The sequence below is a fragment of the Mytilus californianus genome, unplaced genomic scaffold (genome assembly GCF_021869535.1).
Source record: "Mytilus californianus isolate M0D057914Y unplaced genomic scaffold, xbMytCali1.0.p SCAF_4, whole genome shotgun sequence".
NCBI classification, from domain to species: Eukaryota; Metazoa; Mollusca; class Bivalvia; order Mytilida; family Mytilidae; genus Mytilus; species Mytilus californianus.
The window spans coordinates 22,541,381-22,563,038 of record NW_026262690.1 but is presented as its reverse complement, the minus strand read 5'-3'; the positions used below and the strand labels follow the sequence as shown (position 1 = coordinate 22,563,038).

Here is a 21,658-nt window from a genome sequence, read left to right as displayed (position 1 = left end):
CCCCTAATTCCTAAACGGTTTGAGCCATAACCCCCCAAAGCAAATCCTAACCATCCCTTTGTGGTATGGAAACTTGTAGTATAATTTCAGAGAGATCCATACACCGTTCCACAGTTATTGTCTGGAAACTAGAAAATGCTCATTTTTGGCCCCTTTTTGGCCCCCAATTCCTTAACTGTTGGTACCATAACCCCCAAAATCAATCCCAACCTTCCTTTTGTGGTATTTAACCTTATGGTCAAATTTCAAAAAGATCCATTCACTTAAACTAAAGTTAGAGTGCGAAAACCAATATGTATTCGGACGACGACGCCGGACGACGACGACGACGACGCCAACGTCATACCAATATATGACCACAAAATTTTTTTGCGGTCGTATAAAAATCAAAATCCTGTGGCCATGCACACCTCCATTATGTGTTTGAACATCCTACAAAATATTAAAGCTGTATCTCCAAAACTGTAGGAGGGGATAGCTGGACAAACAATGATCTCTTTATGCAGCTTGTACCAAAAAGTCCTGTCATTTTCAGAATATTTAAAAAAAAAATCAAAATCCTGTGGCCATGCACACCTTCATTATGTGTATGAACTTCCTACAAAATATTAAAGCTGTACCTCCAAAACTGTAGGAGGAGATAACCGGACAAACAATGTATCCTAATCCAGCAGACGGATGAACAGAGGTAAATTAAAATGCCCCTAGACATTTTGTCGCAGGGGCATAAAAACAAAGAGAACTGAAAAGAGGATTATCTTCATGTAAATCCTTCACTACAGTATACTCTGAATAATTAAGGAGACTGTTCTACTCGATAGAGTTTATTGGTCTTCAATGTAACATGATTCATTGCAACATCAATCAGAATTATACATTCATATTGTTTGAAGTATCTTTGCACCAAGGTACAAGATCAACTAGTATCTATGTACCCAACTTGGGGAGATAATGTTAACAATGAAATTGTATGCACACTAATGATATGAATGTCTGGCAATGAATTTCAGAAAATTTGTTGAGGTGAGCTGAACAGTATGCTAGATTTATATTAATTACATCTATACTTGTTAGAAATACATACCGAGTTATCCATCTGGTTATATCTAGCAATATCTTTGTGAAGTGTTCTCAACATAATCATGGCTACCATACCAGACAGGAACAACACTATCACCAAGGAATTCATTATACTGAAGCAAAAATCAAGTTATCATAAAGTAAATTAAGAAATACACATTATTTTTTTTACTGTTCATAGCATCTCTTTCATGTACTATATTGGACATTTTCAAATATAAATACTCTTATAATTTAATAAAATGCTCCGCTGGGCGCAGCTTGATACGACCGCAGAGGTTGAACCCCGAACAGTTGGGGCAAGTATGGACACAACATTCAAGCTTGATACAGCACTGAATTTGGATTGTGATTAAATATTTGACACAGCATAGGTTTCTGACACAGAATGAATGTGGTCTAAGAACTTAAATTTTTTTAATTTACCTATTCAAACCATATCATTATTATTTGCTTTTATATATTAATTAGAAATAACCAATTTAAAATGGAAAATTTTAAAGAAAAAAAAAGGAAAAAAAAATCCCTCCCCCAAATTTTTTGAACCCCCTTATGATTCATCACCCCCAAATTCAATCCCAGCCTTCCCTTTGTGGTATGGTACCTTGCAGTACAATTTCAGACAGATCCATACACTTGAACACAAGTTATTGTCTGGAAACTAGAAAAATGCTTGTTTTAAGGCCCCTTTTTGGCCCCAAATTCCTACACGTTTAGGGCAATTACCCCCAAACTCAATTCCAGCTTTCCCTTTGTGATATGGAACCTTGTAGTACAATTTCAGAAAGATCCATACACTTACACACAAGTTATTGTCCTGAAACTAGAAAAATGCTTGTTTTTTGCCCCTTTTTGGCCCCTAATTCCTAAAATTTTGAGGCAATTACCCCCAAAATCAATCCCAGCCTTCCCTTTGTGGTATGGAACCTTGCAGTACAATTTCAGAGAGATCCATACACTTGAACACAAGTTATTGTCTGGAAACTAGAAAAATGCTTATTTTTGGTCCCTTATTCCTAAACGTTTTGGGCAATTACCTCCAAACTCAATTACAGCTTTCCCTTTGTGATATGGAACCTTGTAGTACAATTTCAGAAAGATCCATACACTTACACACAAGTTATTGTCATAAAACTAGAAAAATGCTTGTTTTTTGCCCCTTTTTTTGCCCCTAATTTGTAAAATTTTGAGGCAATTACCCCCAAAATCAATCCCAGCATTCCCTTTGTGATATGGAACCTTGTGGTACAATGTCAAAGAGATCCATACACTAACACACAAGTTATGTCTGGAAGTTACAAAAATGCTTATTTTTGGCTCCCAATTCCTTAACTGTAGGTACCATAACCCCCAAAATCAATCCCAACCTTCCTTTTGTGGTATTGAACCTTATTGTGAAATTTCATAGAGATCCATTCACTTAAACTAAAGTTAGAGTGCGAAAAACCAATGGGTCTTCGGACGACGACGCTAACGTCATACCAATATACGATTGCAAAATTTGTTTGCGGTCGTATAAAAATACATCTGCTTAATTGAATTTTAGTTAAAAATTGAATGAATGAACTTCACATCCAAAATTGAATGAATTAGTGTCAATGTACATAACAACAGCGTCTTTCAACAGGAGATGTTTACATGCAAGAGATGCTATGCAATGTATACATTCCCACAACAAAAAAAAGACACTAAGTACAGATCTGAAAGTACTCACAGTTACTGACAGCTATTTAAAGTCAATAACAACTAAAAAAAAAATCATGTAACAAGGACTAAAGAGTACATGATTTTTTTTTAGTTGTTATTGACTTTGAACTAGCTGTCAGTAACTGTGAGTACTCTCAGATCTGTACTTAAGTGTCTTTTTTTGTTTTGGGAATGTATAAATACCCTGCCTTGCCCGGTCTGTATTTTTGTTACTTGTTTTTCTGCTTTGAATCGATCTGATGAGTTAAGCCCTTTTCAAATGATTTTTATACGACCGCAAAAAAATTTTTGTGGTCGTATATTGGTATGACGTTGGCGTCATCGTCTTCCGAAGACGCATTAGTTTTCGCACTCTAACTTTAGTTTAAGTGAATAGATCTCTATGAAATTTTACCATAAGGTTCATTACCACAAAAGGAAGGTGGGGATTGATTTTGGGGGTTATGGTACCAACAGTTAAGGAATTAGGGGCAAAAAATAAGCATTTTCTAGTTTCCAGACAATAACTGTGGAACGGTGTATGGATCTCTCTGAAATTATACTACAAGTTTCCATACCACAAAGGGATGGTTAGGATTTGCTTTGGGGGGTTATTGCTCATACCGTTTAAGAATTAGGGGGCAAAAAAGGGGGAAAAACAAGGTTGTCCTCATTAATGGACAAATACTTTAGTACAAAACATAATTTAAAGCAGTGTAAGGGAGATAAATCAAATACATCATTGAAATTATCTCCCTTACACTGCTTTTAAATTATGTATAAAGTAATGGTTAATGAACAATTAAGATAATTTAAAACAGTGTAAGGGAGGTAATCCAAATACAACGTTTTGGTTATTCCCTTACACTGCTTTTAAATTATGTTTAAAGAAATGCATATTTATAAAGGAAGACCAGTATGGCGCATTAGATTTGTAAAATCTTTGACCACATTTACTTATTTGTTATGCCGAATCTAACCGTGTATTTAGATTTTTAATTTTGGGTCCAGTTTTCAAATTGGTCTCCATTAAGGTCCAAAGGGTCCAAAATTAAACTTTGTTTGATTTTAACAAAAACTGAATATATGGGGTTCTTTGATATGCTGAATCTAAACATGTATTTAGATTTTTGATTTTTGGCCCAGTTTTGAAGTTGGTCCAAATTGGGGTCCAAAATTAAACTTTGTTTGATTTCAACAAAAATTGAACATATGGGGTTCTTTGATATGCTGAATCTAACCATGTATTTAGATTTTTCATTTGTGGACCCTGCTATCAAATTGGTTCATATTGAGGTCAAAAGGGTCCAAAATTAAAACTTTGTTTGATTTCATCAAAAATTGAATTATTGGGGTTCTTTGATATGCCAAATCTAACCGTGTATTTAGATTTTTAATTGTGGGTCCCGTTTTTTAAATTGGTCTACATTAAGGTCCAAAGGGTCCAAAATTAAACTTAGTTTGATTTTAACAAAAATTGAATTCTTGGGGTTCTTTGATATGCTGGATCTAAACATGTGTTTAGATTTTTGATTATGGGCCCAGTTTTCAAGTTGGGGTCCAAAATTAAACTTTGTTTGATTTCAACAAAAATTGAATATATGGGGTTTTTTGATATGCTGATTCTAAACATGTATTTAGATTTTAGATTTTTGGCCCAGTTTTCAAGTTGGTCCAAATTGGGGTCCAAAATTAAACTTTGTTTGATTTCAACAAAAATTGAATATATGGGGTTCTTTGATATGCTGAATCTTACCATGTATTTAGATTTTTTATTTGTGGGCCTGCTATCAAATTGGTTCATATTGAGGTCAAAAGGGTCCAAAATTAAACTTTGTTTGATTTCATCAAAAATTTAATTATTGGGGTTCTTTGATATGCCAAATCTAACCGTGTATTTAGATTTTTAATTTTGGGTTCCGTTTTTTAAATTGGTCTACATTAAGGTCCAAAGGGTCCAAAATTAAACTTAGTTTGATTTTAACAAAAATTGAATTTTTGGGGTACTTTGATATGCTGAATCTAAACATGTGTTTAGATTTTTGATTATGGGCCCAGTTTTCAAGTTGGTCCAAGTTGGGGTCCAAAATTAAACTTTGTTTGATTTCAATAAAAATTGAATATATGGGGTTCTATGAAATGCTGAATCTAAACATGTATTTAGATTTTAGATTTTTGGCCCAGTTTTCAAGTTGGTCCAAATTGGGGTCCAAAATTAAACTTTGTTTGATTTCAACAAAAATGAATATATGGGGTTCTTTGATATGCTGAATCTTACCATGAATTTAGATTTTTTATTTGTGGGTCCGCTATCAAATTGGTTCATATTGAGGTCAAAAGGGTCCAAAATTAATCTTTGTTTGATTTCATCAAAAATTGAATTATTGGGGTTCTTTGATATGCCAAATCTAACCGTGTATTTAGATTTTTAATTTTGGGTCCCGTTTTTTAAATTGGTCTACATTAAGGTCCAAAGGGTCCAAAATTAAACTTAGTTCGATTTTAACAAAAATTGAATTTTTGGGGTTCTTTGATATGCTGAATCTAAACATGTGTTTAGATTTTTGATTATGGGCCCAGTTTTCAAGTTGGTCCAAGTTGGGGTCCAAAATTAAACTTTGTTTGATTTCAATAAAAATTGAATATATGGGGTTCTATGAAATGCTGAATCTAAACATGTATTTAGATTTTAGATTTTTGGCCCAGTTTTCAAGTTGGTCCAAATTGGGGTCCAAAATTAAACTTTGTTTGATTTCAACAAAAATTGAATATATGGGATTCTTTGATATGCTGAATCTTACCATGTATTTAGATTTTTTATTTGTGGGTCCGCTATCAAATTGGTTCATATTGAGGTCAAAAGGGTCCAAAATTAATCTTTGTTTGATTTCATCAAAAATTGAATTATTGGGGTTCTTTGATATGCCAAATCTAACCGTGTTTTTAGATTTTTAATTTTGGGTCCGGTTTTTTAAATTGGTCTACATTAAGGTCCAAAGGGTCCAAAATTAAACTTAGTTTGATTTTAACAAAAATTGAATTCTTGGGGTACTTTGATATGCTGAATCAAAACATGTGTTTAGATTTTTGATTCTGGGACCAGTTTTCAAGTTTGTCCAAGTTGGGGTCCAAAATTAAACTTTGTTTCATTTCAACAAAAATTGAATATATGGGGTTCTTTGATATGCTGAATCTAACCATGTATTTTGATTTTGGACATTGGACCATAATAGGTAAATTAAAAAAATTGAAGTTCTTAGACCACATTCTTTCTGTGTCAGAAACCTATGCTGTGTCAAATATTTAATCACAATCCAAATTCAGAGCTGTATCAAGCTTGAATGTTGTGTCCATACTTGCCCCAACTATTCAGGGTTCGACCTCTGCGGTCGTATCAAGCTTTGACCAGCGAAGCATTTTATTATAGTTAGTTCATATGTTGTGCTGTTACATCAATGTCCCAGGTTAAGGGAGGGATGGGCAACCGCAAAAATGTTTAACCCGCCACATTCTGTATGTGCCTGTAATTCATTGTTTGTCGATTGTTGCCGTGTATCATATTTGTTTTTCATTCATTGTTTTGTACATAAATCAGGCCGTTTAGTTTTCTCTTTTGAATTGTTTTACATATGTCATTTCGGGGTCTTTTATAGCTGACTATGCAGTATGGATTTTGCTCATTGTTGAAGGCTGTACAGTGACCTATAGTTGTTAACTCCTATGTCATTTGGTCTCTGGTGGAGAGTTGCCTCATTGGCAATCATACCACATCTTATTTCTATATCTAACCAAACACAATAAATACTCTTATAATTCACTTTTAAAAGTTTTTCAGCCTGACAATCCAAAATTTTAAGTTTGAACCTTGTGCGAGTTTGTTAGATTTGCAACTTTAAAGAGTCTGTGACATTAACTTCATAATAAACAAAACATTTAGCTCTTTTTATGAATTAGTGAATCTTTCATTTTTCTACTTGTACAGCCTTTGACTTTAGCAGCTATTTAGGCCTTAGTATTTTAATAGTAAAGAATGATTTTCCTTCCAAAATTTAGTTCCTCTGGCACAATAAGATACCACTTGACCAACTGAGCTAAATGAGAACTCCAATAGAGAAGCTAATGAAGGACAGTTTTATATCTACTTTGTCAGGTATACTTTGCTACAGCATAAATTAGCAAGTTTCCTAAGAATATATTCTAGAAATTATCATTTACTCACCTAAACCATTGAATGTTTGTGTTTGGCATTGATTTCAAAATATAATCCCATCTAGATGACCATTTGATGTTTTCGTTTGTCTACAATAAACCCCAAAAAAATTATGTTTCGTTCTAGATCAATATGCTTTGCCAGATTATTAGCACAATAGCTCAGAAGTTAACAGTTCAGAGGAAGACAAGTCCCCCAACTTTATATCATTTTTTTATGAACAAGTACAACTGCTAAATGTTAGATGCATTGTGGATATCCATTAAATACTGTTCTTGAGGGCCTTTGAGAGTACTTTCCTCTACAACCCCAACCTACATATTTTCATAATTTATTCCAAGTTGATAAAAAAGAACTATCATGATTTGTTTAATCACCCATAAATTAACTTTCTTTCTCAGCCATAAATTAACTTTCTTTCTGAAATGTTGAATTTTTCAATAAATCCCTGCTGACTACAGATTCATTTTTGTATTTACACAATAAAAAGGTGGCTTTTGATACCAGAGCTGCTGCTGTTATACAAAAAGAAATAAATGGTTAAATGTGTCTCAGCCTTGCATAATATTGTTGTAAGCAGTATAAAATGACATATAAAAAATAGTAGTATTACCTCCCATGTGACACTGTAAGTATAGTTGAATGCTATGTCAGTGGTATCAGCACCAATACCCAGAGCAGGTAATCCTGGACTACAATCACCTGGCCTACTGTGTTTTATACTGAAATTACAAAGATAATGTTAAGAGTCATAACAGTTAGCACTATTGCCGTGAAATAGTCTTTTTATGATGATGCAGCGTAAAGCAATCACCAATCAATCAATCAATTAGCATTAACTTTCTAATCCCTTTTTTAACTAGAGGTACTGCGAACATTATAACTAGAGGTACTTCGAGCAAAGCTCACTTAAATGAAACTCCCTGCCACACAAAAAGGAATGGCAAAGTCAATGATTTGCACAGGAAAACTCTAAATATAATTCAGATAAAAAACAAAATAGGAATAAATTGCTTTGCTGAGCGAAGCTGGATAGGACTGCAGAGGTCCAACCCTGAACAGTTGGGGCAAAAATGGACACAATATTCACGCTTGATACAGGTCTGAATTTGGATTGTAATTAAACATTTGACACATAATAGGTTTCTGACACAGAATAACTGTAGTCAAAGAACTTATAATTGGTTATATGATTTGAATTTATATTCAAGTTTTTGCTTTAAAGCAATGCACTATGCTGTTGCAAATTGACCCCTCCCCAAAAACAATATTTTTTTATTACCCCCCCCCCTTTTTTGCAAAAAAAAAAAAAAAATATTTGAAGAAATTTTCTTTTTTAATTTCTGAAATCTGAAATGAGAAAAAAAACCCCCTTTTTCAAAAAAAAATCTTTCCCTCAAGATATGGTCATAATCTCAATTCAAATTTCCAATGGAGTTTACAACCATAATTACCCATTTAAATACATCATAAAAGTCTTAAAATAGAAAATGACATACATAATCATGGCTAAAATTAATATTCCTTAATCAGCATTTTAATAGTAACTTCTAAAAATAAATGGACAGCTAATCACCTCAAAACAATACAACATTTCTTTATACATAATTTAAAAGCAGTGTAAGGGAGGTAAACCAAACATAACATTGTACTTTTAAGTAATTGTCCATTAACCAGGAAACCCTTGTTTTTTCACCTTTTTTGCCCCTTATTCCTAAACAGTTTGAGCCATAACCCACCAAAGCCAATCCTAACAATCCCTTTGTGGGATGGAAACTTGTGGTCTAATTTCAGAGAGATCCATACACCTTTCCACAAGTTATTGTCTGGAAACCAAATGTCTTCGGACGAAGCAGACGACGACAACGTGATACCAATATACGACTGCAAATTTTTTTGTGGTTGTATAAAAATAGCATTGTATGATTAAAAATTATGTTTCAGTAAATCTATGGCAGTCTTTCTTTGCTTTGAAAAAGATACCCCTATGAATGGACAATATGTTGGACTTGTTCGTAAAAATTGTTTACTGTCCATCATTTATGTATTTCAAGTTCTCAAGATTCTTCTGATACTATGCTTTTTTTTCAAGTTTTTGTAAACTACTGCATATCTGAAAATAGTTGAAAAGGACATGATTTTATTAAAACTATCCGATGTTATTAATTTTTGCCTACCTTCTAGGTTCTAATTTTGCAGCTACAATTCTACCACCATCCCATCCAAATTCTTGTCCCCAGTCAGTGTTTTCACCACTATGGAAAGTGATAGTTACATCTACATGGTTGAACACATAGTATGTATTCTTTTCACTGTATTTATTCTACAAAAAATATAAAAAGAAAATTATAATCTCTTTAAAAACAAAATAAACTGCTTCGCTGAGCGCAGCTGGATACGCCCGCAGAGGTCCAACCCTGAACAGTTGGGGCAAATATGGACACAATATTCAAGCTTGATACAGGTCTGAATTTGGACTGTAATTAAATATTTGACATATTATAGGTTTCTGAATAAATGTAGTCAAAGAACTTGAAATTGGTTAAATGAATTGAATTTTTATTCAATTAAAGATTTCTTGCTGTTGTGCAATACACTGTGCTGTTGCGTAATACTTAGTAAATCTGTTGTCAGACTATAAACAAAAAGTTCAATTTCTTCTCAATGTCATATTTGAAATTTATGAAAATCAATAGGGAGATTACACCAATAGATATAAATAATTCACAAAAGTTTCATGAGAACTGCTGAAAGCATTTTTGAGTTTTGTGCAAAAATTGGAAAATCCCCCCTTTTTTAATGAATAAAACCCCATAACTCAGAAAATAAAAAAAATCTAAAATTTATAAAATTCTAAAGGGAGCTTACATCAACAGATATAAACAATTCACCAAAGTTTCATGAGAACTGCTAAAAGCATTTTTTAGTTATTGTCTGAAAACTGGAAAATTCCCCTTTTTTTATGAATAAAACCCTTTAACTCGGAAACGTAAAATCTAAAATTTATAAAAATCGAAAGGGAGCTCATGTCAATAGACATAAACAATTCACCAAAATTTCTTGCAAGTTGGTGAAAGCATTCTTGTGTTATTGTCGGAAAACTGGAAAATCCCCCCTTTTTTAATGAATAAAACCCCAAAACTCAGAAACAGTAAATCTGAAGTTTATAAAAAACGAAAGGGAGCTCACGTCAATAGATATAAACAATTCACCAAAGTTTCATGCATATTGGTTAAAGCTTTTTTGAGTTAATGTCCGACATGTTGACGACGGACGGACAGACAGACGGTCAACCATAATACGTCCCGTAAACGGGCGTATAAAAACAAAACTTTTCCTTATTTGATTTCCATTAAAATCCACCCCCCTTTTTTTTTAAAATATACTAAAATGCAGACTAATTCTTGTGTTCAGAGTACCTAGCATTTGTTAAGAAATAATTAGATTTGCTGATTTAATTATTTTAAAGGAGCAGTCATCATTGTGAAAATGGAATTGTGTTTTGCTTAATGGTACTTTCGCAAAAATTATATACACTCTCTCAGACCGAGAGTTGACAGAGTTTGCTTATCATGGGTTATCTAGATTCTGGTGGTTATAATCTTATTTTTCATATCCAACAACCATTCAGAAAAGATGGATCAAATATGATTCAAATATATAATTTTCAGACAAATAATTTCTGCTCTTCAATTATGATTACCATTTTGCACAACATTTTGCAAAGAGTAAGGAATATATAGGAATTCATCGCCAATACCCAATTCGTGAAAAATAGGTAACACAGAAAAAGTACAAATACAGTAAGAAAATTACTAGACCCTATAAAACCGGTAGTGAATGTTGTTTCTGATCTAATTGTTTTCTTGAGCATCAGCTGTGGCTACCTTAGCTATCTTCCTGTAGTAGTAGCAATTGGGTAATTCGTGTTCAGAAACTTTTTCTGTATTTTTTGTTTGTTTGTTACTTTACTTACACTTATAACACATGCATCCTTTTGTTTACCATCTTTGTCAACTAAACAGCCAATGGGAAACCCTGTAGAGCAATATTTCTGTCCATTTTCTACATCATAACACCATGTAATAGGCATGTTGTCTATTATCCTACAAGCAGATGCATTCATTCTAAATATTTTTTTGTGGTGACTTCTGAAAATTGTCATATGTTGGTAAATTCAAAGACATTATTAATGACTCAAAAGATATTATTCAACAATGAAATCTTTTAAAAAACATTTCAGTTTATAGATGAGTCCTTTGACCTTGACCTTTAACCTGCTGATAAAAAAATCAAACAGGGTCTTGTTGTTTTCAATGAATATCTCAAGCCAAGTTAAGTGAAAGTTGGACATATTGTTTAAGATATCATTCAATTTACCTCTAAATTCTACTGTAACATTGAACTTTGTGACCTCAAAATCAAAAGGGGCTTTATTCACCCCATGAGGCATAATTAAAGAAATTTACCCTACATCTACTGTACATCTAAATCTAAAAGTATATAAAAAAGACATACATAGTTTTCTGATTTACAACTGTTATCTTACCAGTGATGATTATAGTTCAAAGCAATTCCATTCTTGAGGAATTTTAATTTGCTAACTTTTTCCTTGTCACCATGAGCATACTCCTTCTTGCACACACTTTGACATTTTATTTCCTGTTTAAATGTCATCTGAAACAAATTTCATCAAATTAAAAAGTTGTTACTTTTATGAAATGCTTTAATATTTATATATGTCATATTTCTCAAAATGTATCACTTTTTGACCAAAAAAAATACAATGATCAATGAACATATACAGTTTTACCATTGGCAGAGGGAAGGCTTATTGTTCTGCTGCTCCTAACAGGAAAAATAATACATGGCTGTGTGACATATATGTATAAATGTATATTAAAAGAGTTATTGTTATAAATATCTGCAAGAGAAATTTAGAATGAACACCCACATATTTACAGATAATAGTATATAAAAAACATAATAAACAATACCTTGTAAGGAGATGGTCTTATTCTTTCTCCAAAAACATAATAAACAATACCTTGTAAGGAGAAGGTCTTATTCTTTCTCCAAAAACATAATAAACAATACCTTGTAAGGAGAAGGTCTTATTCTTTCTCCAAAAACATAATAAACAATACTTTGTAAGGAGAAGGTCTTATTCTTTCTCCAAAAACACAATACACAATACCTAGTATTAAGGAGATGGTCTCATCTTTCTCCAAAAACATAACGAACAATACCTTGTAAGGAGAAGGTCTTATTCTTTCTCCAAAAACACAATACACAATACCTAGTATTAAGGAGATGGTCTTATTCTTTCTCCAAAAACATAACGAACAATACCTTGTAAGGAGGTGGTCTTATTTTTTCTCCAAAAACACAATACACAATACCTAGTAAGGAGATGGTCTTATTCTTTCTCCAAAAACATAATGAACAATACCTTGTCAGGAGGTGGTCTTATTCTTTCTCCAAAAACTTAATAACAATACCTTGTAAGGAGATGGTCTTATTCTTTCTCCAAAAACAACCTGACCCAAATTTTCTGTTGGAGAGTTATCCTCATCAACAACACAGAAGTCAAACCTGAAAAAAAGTTAATCATGTACTGTACATGTTTTTAGCAAACTGACAACTGCAAGTACCAGTATATAATTTGACATAAGTTTGTCAAACTATGGGTCACTTTACCATTTTATTGACCTATTGTGTCTTTACACTCTTTTAATTATAAACAGTAATTTATAATCTCAAAATCATCTTTTTGTTTAGGACTTCTTTACCTATGCATGGTATGATGAATACTTTATGCAAGAAATGGGAGAATTAGTTAACTATTGACACTATTACCCAATCACAATGTATTGCCAGAGTAATAGTATTGGTGTACACACTTGAAAATATTACCCAGCATGCTTTCTCTTCTGAAACATTGAATAAGAAATACTAAAGAAGTCATATGATAAATGCAACAGACTTCTTTTCACCACAGATTGTTGATGGTTTTATTGATTTAGGAGAACTCATACATTGTATAAATATATATATAGCAAAACCAATCAAATACTTTGTCTTATCATCTGTCACTTCATCAATATAAAATTAAGGAGATATGGTATTATTGCCAATGAGGCAACTAAATGTAGATGTAAGCAATATAGGTATCCATACCGCCTTTAACAATGAGCAAAACCCATGCCGTAAAGCTATAAAAGACACCAAAATCACAAAATGTAAATCAATTCAAACGAGGAAACCAATGGCCTGATTTATCACAAAACATTTCCATGTATATGACCAGGGTTTCTGCTGGCGGTAGCCATTTTACGCATTTTACAAAAAAATAAAAATTGTGGCGATTAAAATTCATTATTGGCGAAAGAAGAAATATAAAGATTTGATTTCATCCATCTTGTTATTTTTCGGGTTTCTCAGACTTTACCTGATCAGACAATACTTGGAATTCGTTACGATTTTGACAGAAAATCAATAATCAGCTGATTGCATTTTATAGCTGTAGGCAACATTGGAATAATTAATAAAGGTGTTGATTGTATTGTTTAACAAAATTATTTGGTTAAATGGCGTCACGTCACCTAAAGGATTTTTTCACAACTCTGCGACACATGTGTTAACGTCTCCTCTTTTTCTTTTAACAATGATTCGGAAAAGTACATGGTTGTTATGACGAAAAATGTTAAAAAAAAATCTCTATCCTTTAACTTTGATAGAAATAATTTCTTTGAAGTGGGTACTTTACAATTGTTTTGGCGACGCACATGTTTCAAGCATAGTTTTACGTCTCAACTTTTTCTTTTTACAATGGTCTGGAAAAGAAAACTGTTGTTATGAAGAAATATACTCAAAAGTAAGAAAAATCTCAGACTTTAATCTTTATCCTTCAACTAGACAGGAAATATAATTATACATACGATAAGCTTCATGAAGATGAATCTGGTGTTCCCAGAGGGTCAAAAATGACGATTTCATGATCTATATTGCAATTTTACAGTATCTTTTTAAAAGTAAATGTTTAGTGTTTATTCATTACAATGTAGATTAAAACATAAGATTTGTGGAATTATCATAGACAACATTGAGGCAAACTGATTTTTTTTGTTAGAAAGAAGGAAAATTTTAAACAAAAAATATGTTTATGTTAGTTGACGAAAAAAGTTGAGAGTGTTGAAAAAAATATTGTTTTACGAAAGAGGGGAAAAAGAAAATTGACTCGGGGGAAACCCTGTATATGACATTGTAAAATGTGAATTAATGCTGGTATGCTTGGTAAAGTAGACAAATGTTCCACAAATAGAAAAGGAACTGCTTATCCTTTTAGCAAGGTAGTTAACTCCTAGCTTTTGCTTATGTTCAATCTTTAGCGTTTTTTTACTGTTTTTTCCCCCCTCTTTTGGCAATGTCCACTGTCTATCTTACCTCTACTTATGTACATGTATTTATATTAAGATGTAATGTTGTCATGGTCTTAATTGACTGTATCTGAGAAACAGACTGGGATAAAACATTGAACCTATGTAACTGCAATGAATATCTGAGTAAACCTATTTTAGCAGGGGGCTGTTCAACACCATTGGACAAATTCTTTTAAAACATGACTGGGTCATTCTTTTTATAGACGTTCTTTGAAACAAACCTCATTGTTCCCTTTCAACATGTTTTTACAGAGACTTTGGATCTTTTATGTATCTATAGTATACTTTACAGGCAAAGCTAACTTTCCATAATTTTAACTTGGGCGTCTAAGATGTTGTAGCTGGGTGTGTATAAACTACTTCTCTAAACAAGCTTTGAGGTTTGTGATAACATTATATTACTCTTGACTACATGTTATGAATAATATGGTGTTGATCAAAATCATTCAGCTTATAATTTGTGTGTGTGTACTTACTTATGATATTCATATGGTACTACTGTTTCAACACTGTTGAGACGATTCACAAAAATTTTCAAATCAGTCTAAAAAAGAAATATAAAAGTCTTAAAAAGAACCCCAAAAAACATAGACAATAATGATTTTCAAAGTCTTCAATAAACTTCATGAAATGCAATACAGGGTTTGCATCATTTCAAAATCACAGGGAAAATTGGGTTCCTGTCAAACATTCTTTTACCTTAACTTACCTCATTTACCTCACGCTAAAATATAACTAATGTTTTACTGTATGTATCCATATAAATTAAAGTTTGTTTTTTGTTTGAATACGTGTATCGTGTCATAAATACACTGTGTCTGTACAGGTACAGGGATCTCCATGGATGAAAATTTAACGATGAAGGAACTTTCATCATCACAAAAGCCTCGTCTACAGCGTGGCGTGATCAAAAGTATTTCTTCCTTCATTTCTGTGTAAGGAATGGTGAACAAACTGATATATTGCTTATTATATTTATTTCAAAATAGGATAACCAATTTTTTCATTAATTGTCATTTGTAACAATTCCAATGTCAAGCCTGCAAGGCTCCCCCTTAGTCAAGAAATAACCACATGCTGTCCTCAAGCTTCTCAAGTTGTTTTTTTGCTATTTTGGTTATTATTTAGAACTTAAAAATCAGGGGGGGGGGGGGGGGGATCTTTTTTTTCATGCCTGTTTTGTAAAACATTGAAGAAAGATTTAGAGGGCGAACGTTTACAACTTAAATGGTTTGTAAATCTTGTCTTGCTGATCATTTTTGAATACATTAATTTTTTCAAGGGGTGATTTGTCATGTAATGTATTGCATGGTTATCTTATGTTTTTTTCTTCCTTTCTGTGAAACAAAAAAACAAACAGGTTCACTGACATGAGGGTTAAAGCTAGGATTTTGAGGGCTTTAGTCACTTTTGCATGATAAGAAAACTGACCTTTCTTGGGTATCAGCTCAACTTGATAGACTAAGGTAGTTATTCAATAGGATTAAATACACGAAAAAAAACAACATGTGTACTTTTATTTTCTTTGTCAGTATTTCATTAGTATAAAAATAAATATATAACAATTAAGTTTAAAACAAAACAGCTGTTTTTCTTCAAAAGATACATATTGTGTGTTTTTATTTGATTGTTAATGTCTAAAAACAGGGACTAATGGGACTAATCTAATTACTCTATTGATCAATGTTCTTGTCCTTATAATTAGCTCATGGTGTGTATATGCTACAGAATAGAGAAAAAGTTTTAAAAGTAAAAATAAAGAATTGAAAAAATTTGCAAAAAAATTAAGAAGAGAGAATAATGGGTGCTTAAATATACAGAAAAGAGAAAATTTGTATAAAAAAGAAAGAATACAGAAAATGATGACCAAAGCCCCCTATCCCAACCCGGACTCGTTTAACTTTGCCCATAACTCAAAAGACCTCCTTAACCTATAAGTCCCAAAGTCAGAAGTATGTAGACAGATCTCTTCAGTAGGTATCTCAATACTACAAATGTACTAGGAAAAAAAAAAATTAGTTATCTTTCTTGTATTTGGGTGTGCTCCTTCTTCGGAGCATTATACACAGATGAAGTGAATACACTCAACGGCAGCCTGTTTCATTAACTTCGATAGTGAGGGCAGTCAAAGACAAAATACGTCTGAATTTAACATTTTTAACAGAATACAAGTAAAACAATGTTTCTTTATAAGTTTTATTATGGTTTTCTTCTTTCTGTTATTTTCGTTTTCATCATGAAACAACGGTAATGTTACAAATTGTGCATCTTCGCTAGCCAAGGGTTACGATCCACTTCCCTCCTCTCTACCCTTGGCAGATTAAGCCAACATTTGTGATAACAATGTTGCGCCATCTATCGGTAGATTAAAGTCACGCCCCTTCCAAATACATTATTCTTGACCAATGGTAGCACTTGAACTCTTCAATTTGGAGGTAAAAACACGGTAGCGTCAAGATTAAACTGGACCCCTGTTGTGTTCACTTATCGCTACACTAAAGGTGCGTAACTTTAGATGGAATGGTGGACCAGTTTACGTCTAGATTCTACACACTAGGTTAAGCAGGAAACGAAAATATCCGTTGACATTCATGCATTTGTGCAAGAAACATTCACAGGAACTTCTATTTGTTGATTGAAAACATTCAAATTGTCACTAAATATAGTCGTATGTTTAGGGATGTAAAGACTTGTTGCACAATAAACACGTGGCAATTGTTTACATACACTTTCTACATTTACACGTGATCATGTTATAGGTGCTTTTTGATTGGATGCAGCGAGTTTCGACTGCAACCAATGAAAATCATTACCTTGTGTCTCCGAAATTCTATCTCAATCTTCCAAGGATGGAGAGGAGGGAAGTGGATTGTAACCCTTGGCTAGCGAAGATGCAAATTGTGTTGCCCTTTACATTCTTCAATAAGAAATGACAAACAGAGCTCCAGATAAGCTGCGTATTTGCGTGATCACGCAATACAAATGATTAAAAACCCAATGCAATTGCCCATTGCAGGGTTCAATAACCCAATTAATTCAAAGGAAAACCCAATTATATGCCAAAACCATGAGTTCTTAACGCTTTTATTCGCTATCGTTTGCGTTATTTACCCTTATCTAATTACAATCGTCGCGTAAATCTATTTTTATAATATTTACAATTGGAAATTTCCTTTCGTTCTATAAATAGAGCCCTGCATCAAGTAGCTGAAATGGGTCCCTGTTGGAATTTTCCGTTGCTCAAAAGGTACACGTGTTTATGAAAACATTTCGATCTTCTCGGCGTTTATCCAATTAGCGTTTTTTTCGAATTGCTCGGGACTTATCGTAACATACAATGAATTAAAACGAAAGTAAATGTCCGGTAAAAATATTGAATAGAAGCATGTTTTCAGCTTCTTTTTGATAGCTGAGGACAAGTTATGGTGATAACAAGACTCAGCTAGTGTTTTATGAAGCTACCGTCGAACGCACGGGCGTGTTGGCGTACCTTAACGAGAACATTGCTAGAACGATAAACACGGGGTTTCTTCAAGAATGAAATGAGTTGGAAAAAGTGAAAGGCCAAATTAATTATGACATGTTATATAGTTGGAAAGCATCGGAAACCAAAAGTTCTAATAAGGGACAACTTAACCCAGATTTATGTTAATTAAATTAAACAAAAACATTCAGGTATAATTTTAGTTTATATATTATTTTTTTTTCATTTTTAGATGATGAGTGAATACACATATCCGTTTTTTTTACGTCAATGCAGCTTGACACTTTCTTTATTTTGGTCTAATTGTTCTGTATGCTTAAGATAGCTGTCTTATTGGCAAGTGTTATTTATTTATTTGATGTTGCAGAATTATTTGTAAATTGAAGTTGAATGTGGTGTCCGTAATTAAACCACCCTTTAAACCTGGTCAAGGTTTTGGGGTATATCTTGAATCTGGGAACTACTTATTATTTTTATTAAAAAGTAGATCTGGCAAATAGGTGAAAGGACTGGCAAAACTTTCTTACAGCACCTAAATTTCACATATATTACATAAAAATCTTAACACTAAGCCACACCTACCCCAAATAAACTGTAGGATATCATAATGGATCTAGAAAGGTAATTAGTTACTGTCCAACTAGTGATTGATACCAGCTGCAGTTTATATAAGTTGCGAGAAAATACAAAACTGGCAGAACGTTTAAAACGGGACACAAATCAAACGTGCAATTGCTCGTCAGTGAATAAACCAAACAAAACAGCTAGCACATATACAAAGAAAGAAACATATTAAAGATGGAAAAACATCTTGGGTTGATATAATGTGATTATAACATGCCTAAATATTCAATATTGTGTTGATGAAAAAACCCAATACATTAAGGAGCTTGGTGGTGAAAAACCCAATTTGATATTTGCTTGAGGGGTGAATCGGAATTGATAATGCAATTAAAAAACTCTATCACCCAATTACATAAAAAAATGATGGGTAAAAACCCCAATTTGGGAATTCTTATCTGGAGCTCTGGACAAATACTGACTGACGTGTTCTATTTGAATGAATTAACTTTGAAGATCATTTATGACCCATCAGTTATGTAGATTACCTGTAACAACAGATAATGACCCCTGTTATGACTGCTTATTAGCTTGGGTCATTAACAAAGTCATAAACTTGTCACCAGGTAAAATTTTGTAGTTTATTATTTCACTTTAACCAATTTAAAAGACGATATCATTACCGTAACGGTCAAGAAATGAAACTTTTGACATGGGAAAATGTTGCTGCCAGTAATATCGCCAGCAGCCGAATATAGTAGCCAGCCGATATAAAAAATTCACAATTTTCAACATTGGCGAAACCCAGTGCAGTCCCTGAATTAAGTCATACTTGATTGTAAATTAAACAGCAGTCTACCAAGCTAGCAACTAGTCTGATGCCCCAGACTAGTCACATTTTATTCATTGCACTTAGATGTACATTCACCCTTCAGAGATTCTGTGTCTGAAGCGATTTTATGGGCGTCCAAATAAGAAATAACTTTGGAACACTGAATTATCCCAAAACTTGGCAAAAGGTATTTAGCAGTTTAGATGTACAATGTCAATAAAACGTAACTGGTACTATGAAACATGCAATTTATTCGTTGGTTAGTGGAGGGGTTGTTGTAACAATAATGTTATGTCAAAGAAATGCACAGACGTACAGGACGTTTAGAATATACTTGGCTCGACTCAGTGTATCCGGTGGTATACGTAGTCAGCCCCGTGTAGTTTTAGAATACCTTGCAATTTTTATGGTCTTGGAGAGTCTTATCACAATAAACTACAGGTGCCAGGCCTGGTAAATAGAAGCCCTCGGACATCACTACCAGAGTTGCCAGAAGACAAAATAGTCGTTGAAGGACTAAATACATTTTTTGGGACGTTTATAACTTTTCGAGTTGTCAAGATGGCTAACACGTCATCCGGCAAAATGCGCAGGCGCATTCAGTTCAGTTTCTTGTATATTCCTCCATTAATTGTGGAGCACTACCCATAGGGTATAATTGTAGCAACTATATACACCCTAGAACATAAGGAAACATTTAATTATGTACAGATGACTGAATTTAGGCAATAATAATTACTAAATAATTAATATTATAACGAATTCACAGGATTGTCATCATAAAAGTTTAAAAATAATATTCATAATGTGCTGAAGTGTAAGAATAAGTTAAGTAAGAACTGGATATATTTACAAACAAGAATTTAGAATTTAAGTGGTCTTAAGTTAAACTTTCTTATTATTGTTAGTTAAAGGTGCTATACGTACATCAGAATTTATAATGAGAAGGTTATTTTATAAGACTTATGTAAAAGAATTTGGGTTTAGAACAATTCATCATATATACATAAGTTACCTTATTTCGGATCTTATCATTATTCTTTAAAGGTACCTGGATATCTTAAAACTTTGCAAATTTTTTTATTTAATTTAGGTCCTAATACGTCATAAAATAGTAAGACGGTAAAGTAGGGAACTATTTTATTACATTATCAAGTATCTAAAACACATATCGCAGTCCCGTGTATTTCCTATTTGATTTGATTGTATTATATAAAAAAAACCAGTGATTGTCAAGAGACAACTATCCATTAAAGATCATACGACAAGGATGTTAACAACTAGATCTACGAATTATCATACATACACTAAAAACCCTCAAAACTAGATATATTCTAAGGGAACCACCATTTACTGTAAGGTAGTTATTTCATATGGGTTATATAGAGGAAACTTAATTTGTCCTTATTAAGGAAATATTAAACAATAGGTTAGGACAATGCTTTGATTGATGCTCTCCATCTTGAAGATTAATCACCAAAAGGCCAAGTATGGAATGAAAACCCCCCAAAAATCTTTTAAGTGAAACAAATTAAGCAGTCACATGTAAATATTGTGTAAATAATTTCTTAGAATGATTGGAGCTTGGGATTTTTAAGCATGTCTTGGATTTAATAATAAAAAAAAACAACAACTAAACCAGAATATTTTTATCTTTATAGTAAATCAGAATAGCTTTTTTTGGCCACTGCTGCGAGTTATTATTTATTTTTCTTCCCTTTGGAATATTTTTTCTCTCTTAAAAAGCATACCTCCTTTATGTTACTTGGTTTCCCTAAATAAATGTTTTAATGAATTGAAGATTAATATCATTTAAAAAGAAACGTGGAAAGCTGTTGAATGAATCGGTTTATATTGTAAATTATACTTTATAATGCACTAAACACCTTTATAGTATTTTTTAAAAGGGTCTAATTGAAAACACGTGACGTCACGGGAAAGGTTTTTTTTTTTGGTGTGGATGACTAATCTTTGATTGTTTCTGTTAAATTTATTCACAGTGTGTTGAACTTAGAAATGATCACTTCGTGGACTCTCATTATGGACCTACCAAATGGAGTGAAAGCTTTACTTGTTACCATGAAATTGGATGGAAAAGAGCCGGAATGGAAATTCACCGACAGTTCTGACCAAGTCTCAGTACAGCTCACATGGATCAAGGCCAAGGAACCGGACACGTCCTCCAGGAAACCTAAGCCGGCCCTTAAAAGTAAGAACAAGCCACCGTCTACCAGGAGACGCAACGCTAAGCGTTTCGCCCAGTGGATGGACACCAAAACGGCCGTTGTTCCCGCTACTCCACAACATCAACTGAAGCATGAAGGCCACCGTAGATTACAGCAGTCAGACGGAAGCCAGGGATA

General features: G+C 33.0%; 1 protein-coding gene across 2 annotated transcripts in view; it reads right to left on the bottom strand.

Moving 5' to 3' along the window:
• The window catches only part of LOC127737717 (transmembrane 9 superfamily member 2-like), a 34,579-nt gene extending 14,699 nt beyond the window's left edge, over positions 1-19,880 (bottom strand). Inside the window, exons 1-9 of one of the 2 annotated variants that reach the window (XM_052248575.1) lie at positions 19,690-19,880; positions 14,895-14,962; positions 12,478-12,571; positions 11,526-11,653; positions 10,953-11,082; positions 9,154-9,299; positions 7,590-7,698; positions 6,986-7,065; positions 1,085-1,193 (exon numbers count right to left, since the gene is read on the bottom strand). In XM_052248575.1, the coding sequence (XP_052104535.1) occupies positions 1,085-1,193; positions 6,986-7,065; positions 7,590-7,698; positions 9,154-9,299; positions 10,953-11,082; positions 11,526-11,653; positions 12,478-12,571; positions 14,895-14,962; positions 19,690-19,821 (996 nt within the window). In that variant the 5' untranslated portion in view covers positions 19,822-19,880. Of the gene's footprint in view, positions 1-1,084; positions 1,194-6,985; positions 7,066-7,589; positions 7,699-9,153; positions 9,300-10,952; positions 11,083-11,525; positions 11,654-12,328; positions 12,334-12,477; positions 12,572-14,894; positions 14,963-19,689 lie in introns of those variants that run through there. The other variant, XM_052248576.1, reaches the window with a different exon arrangement.
• Between the last annotated feature and the right edge of the window lie 1,778 nt (positions 19,881-21,658).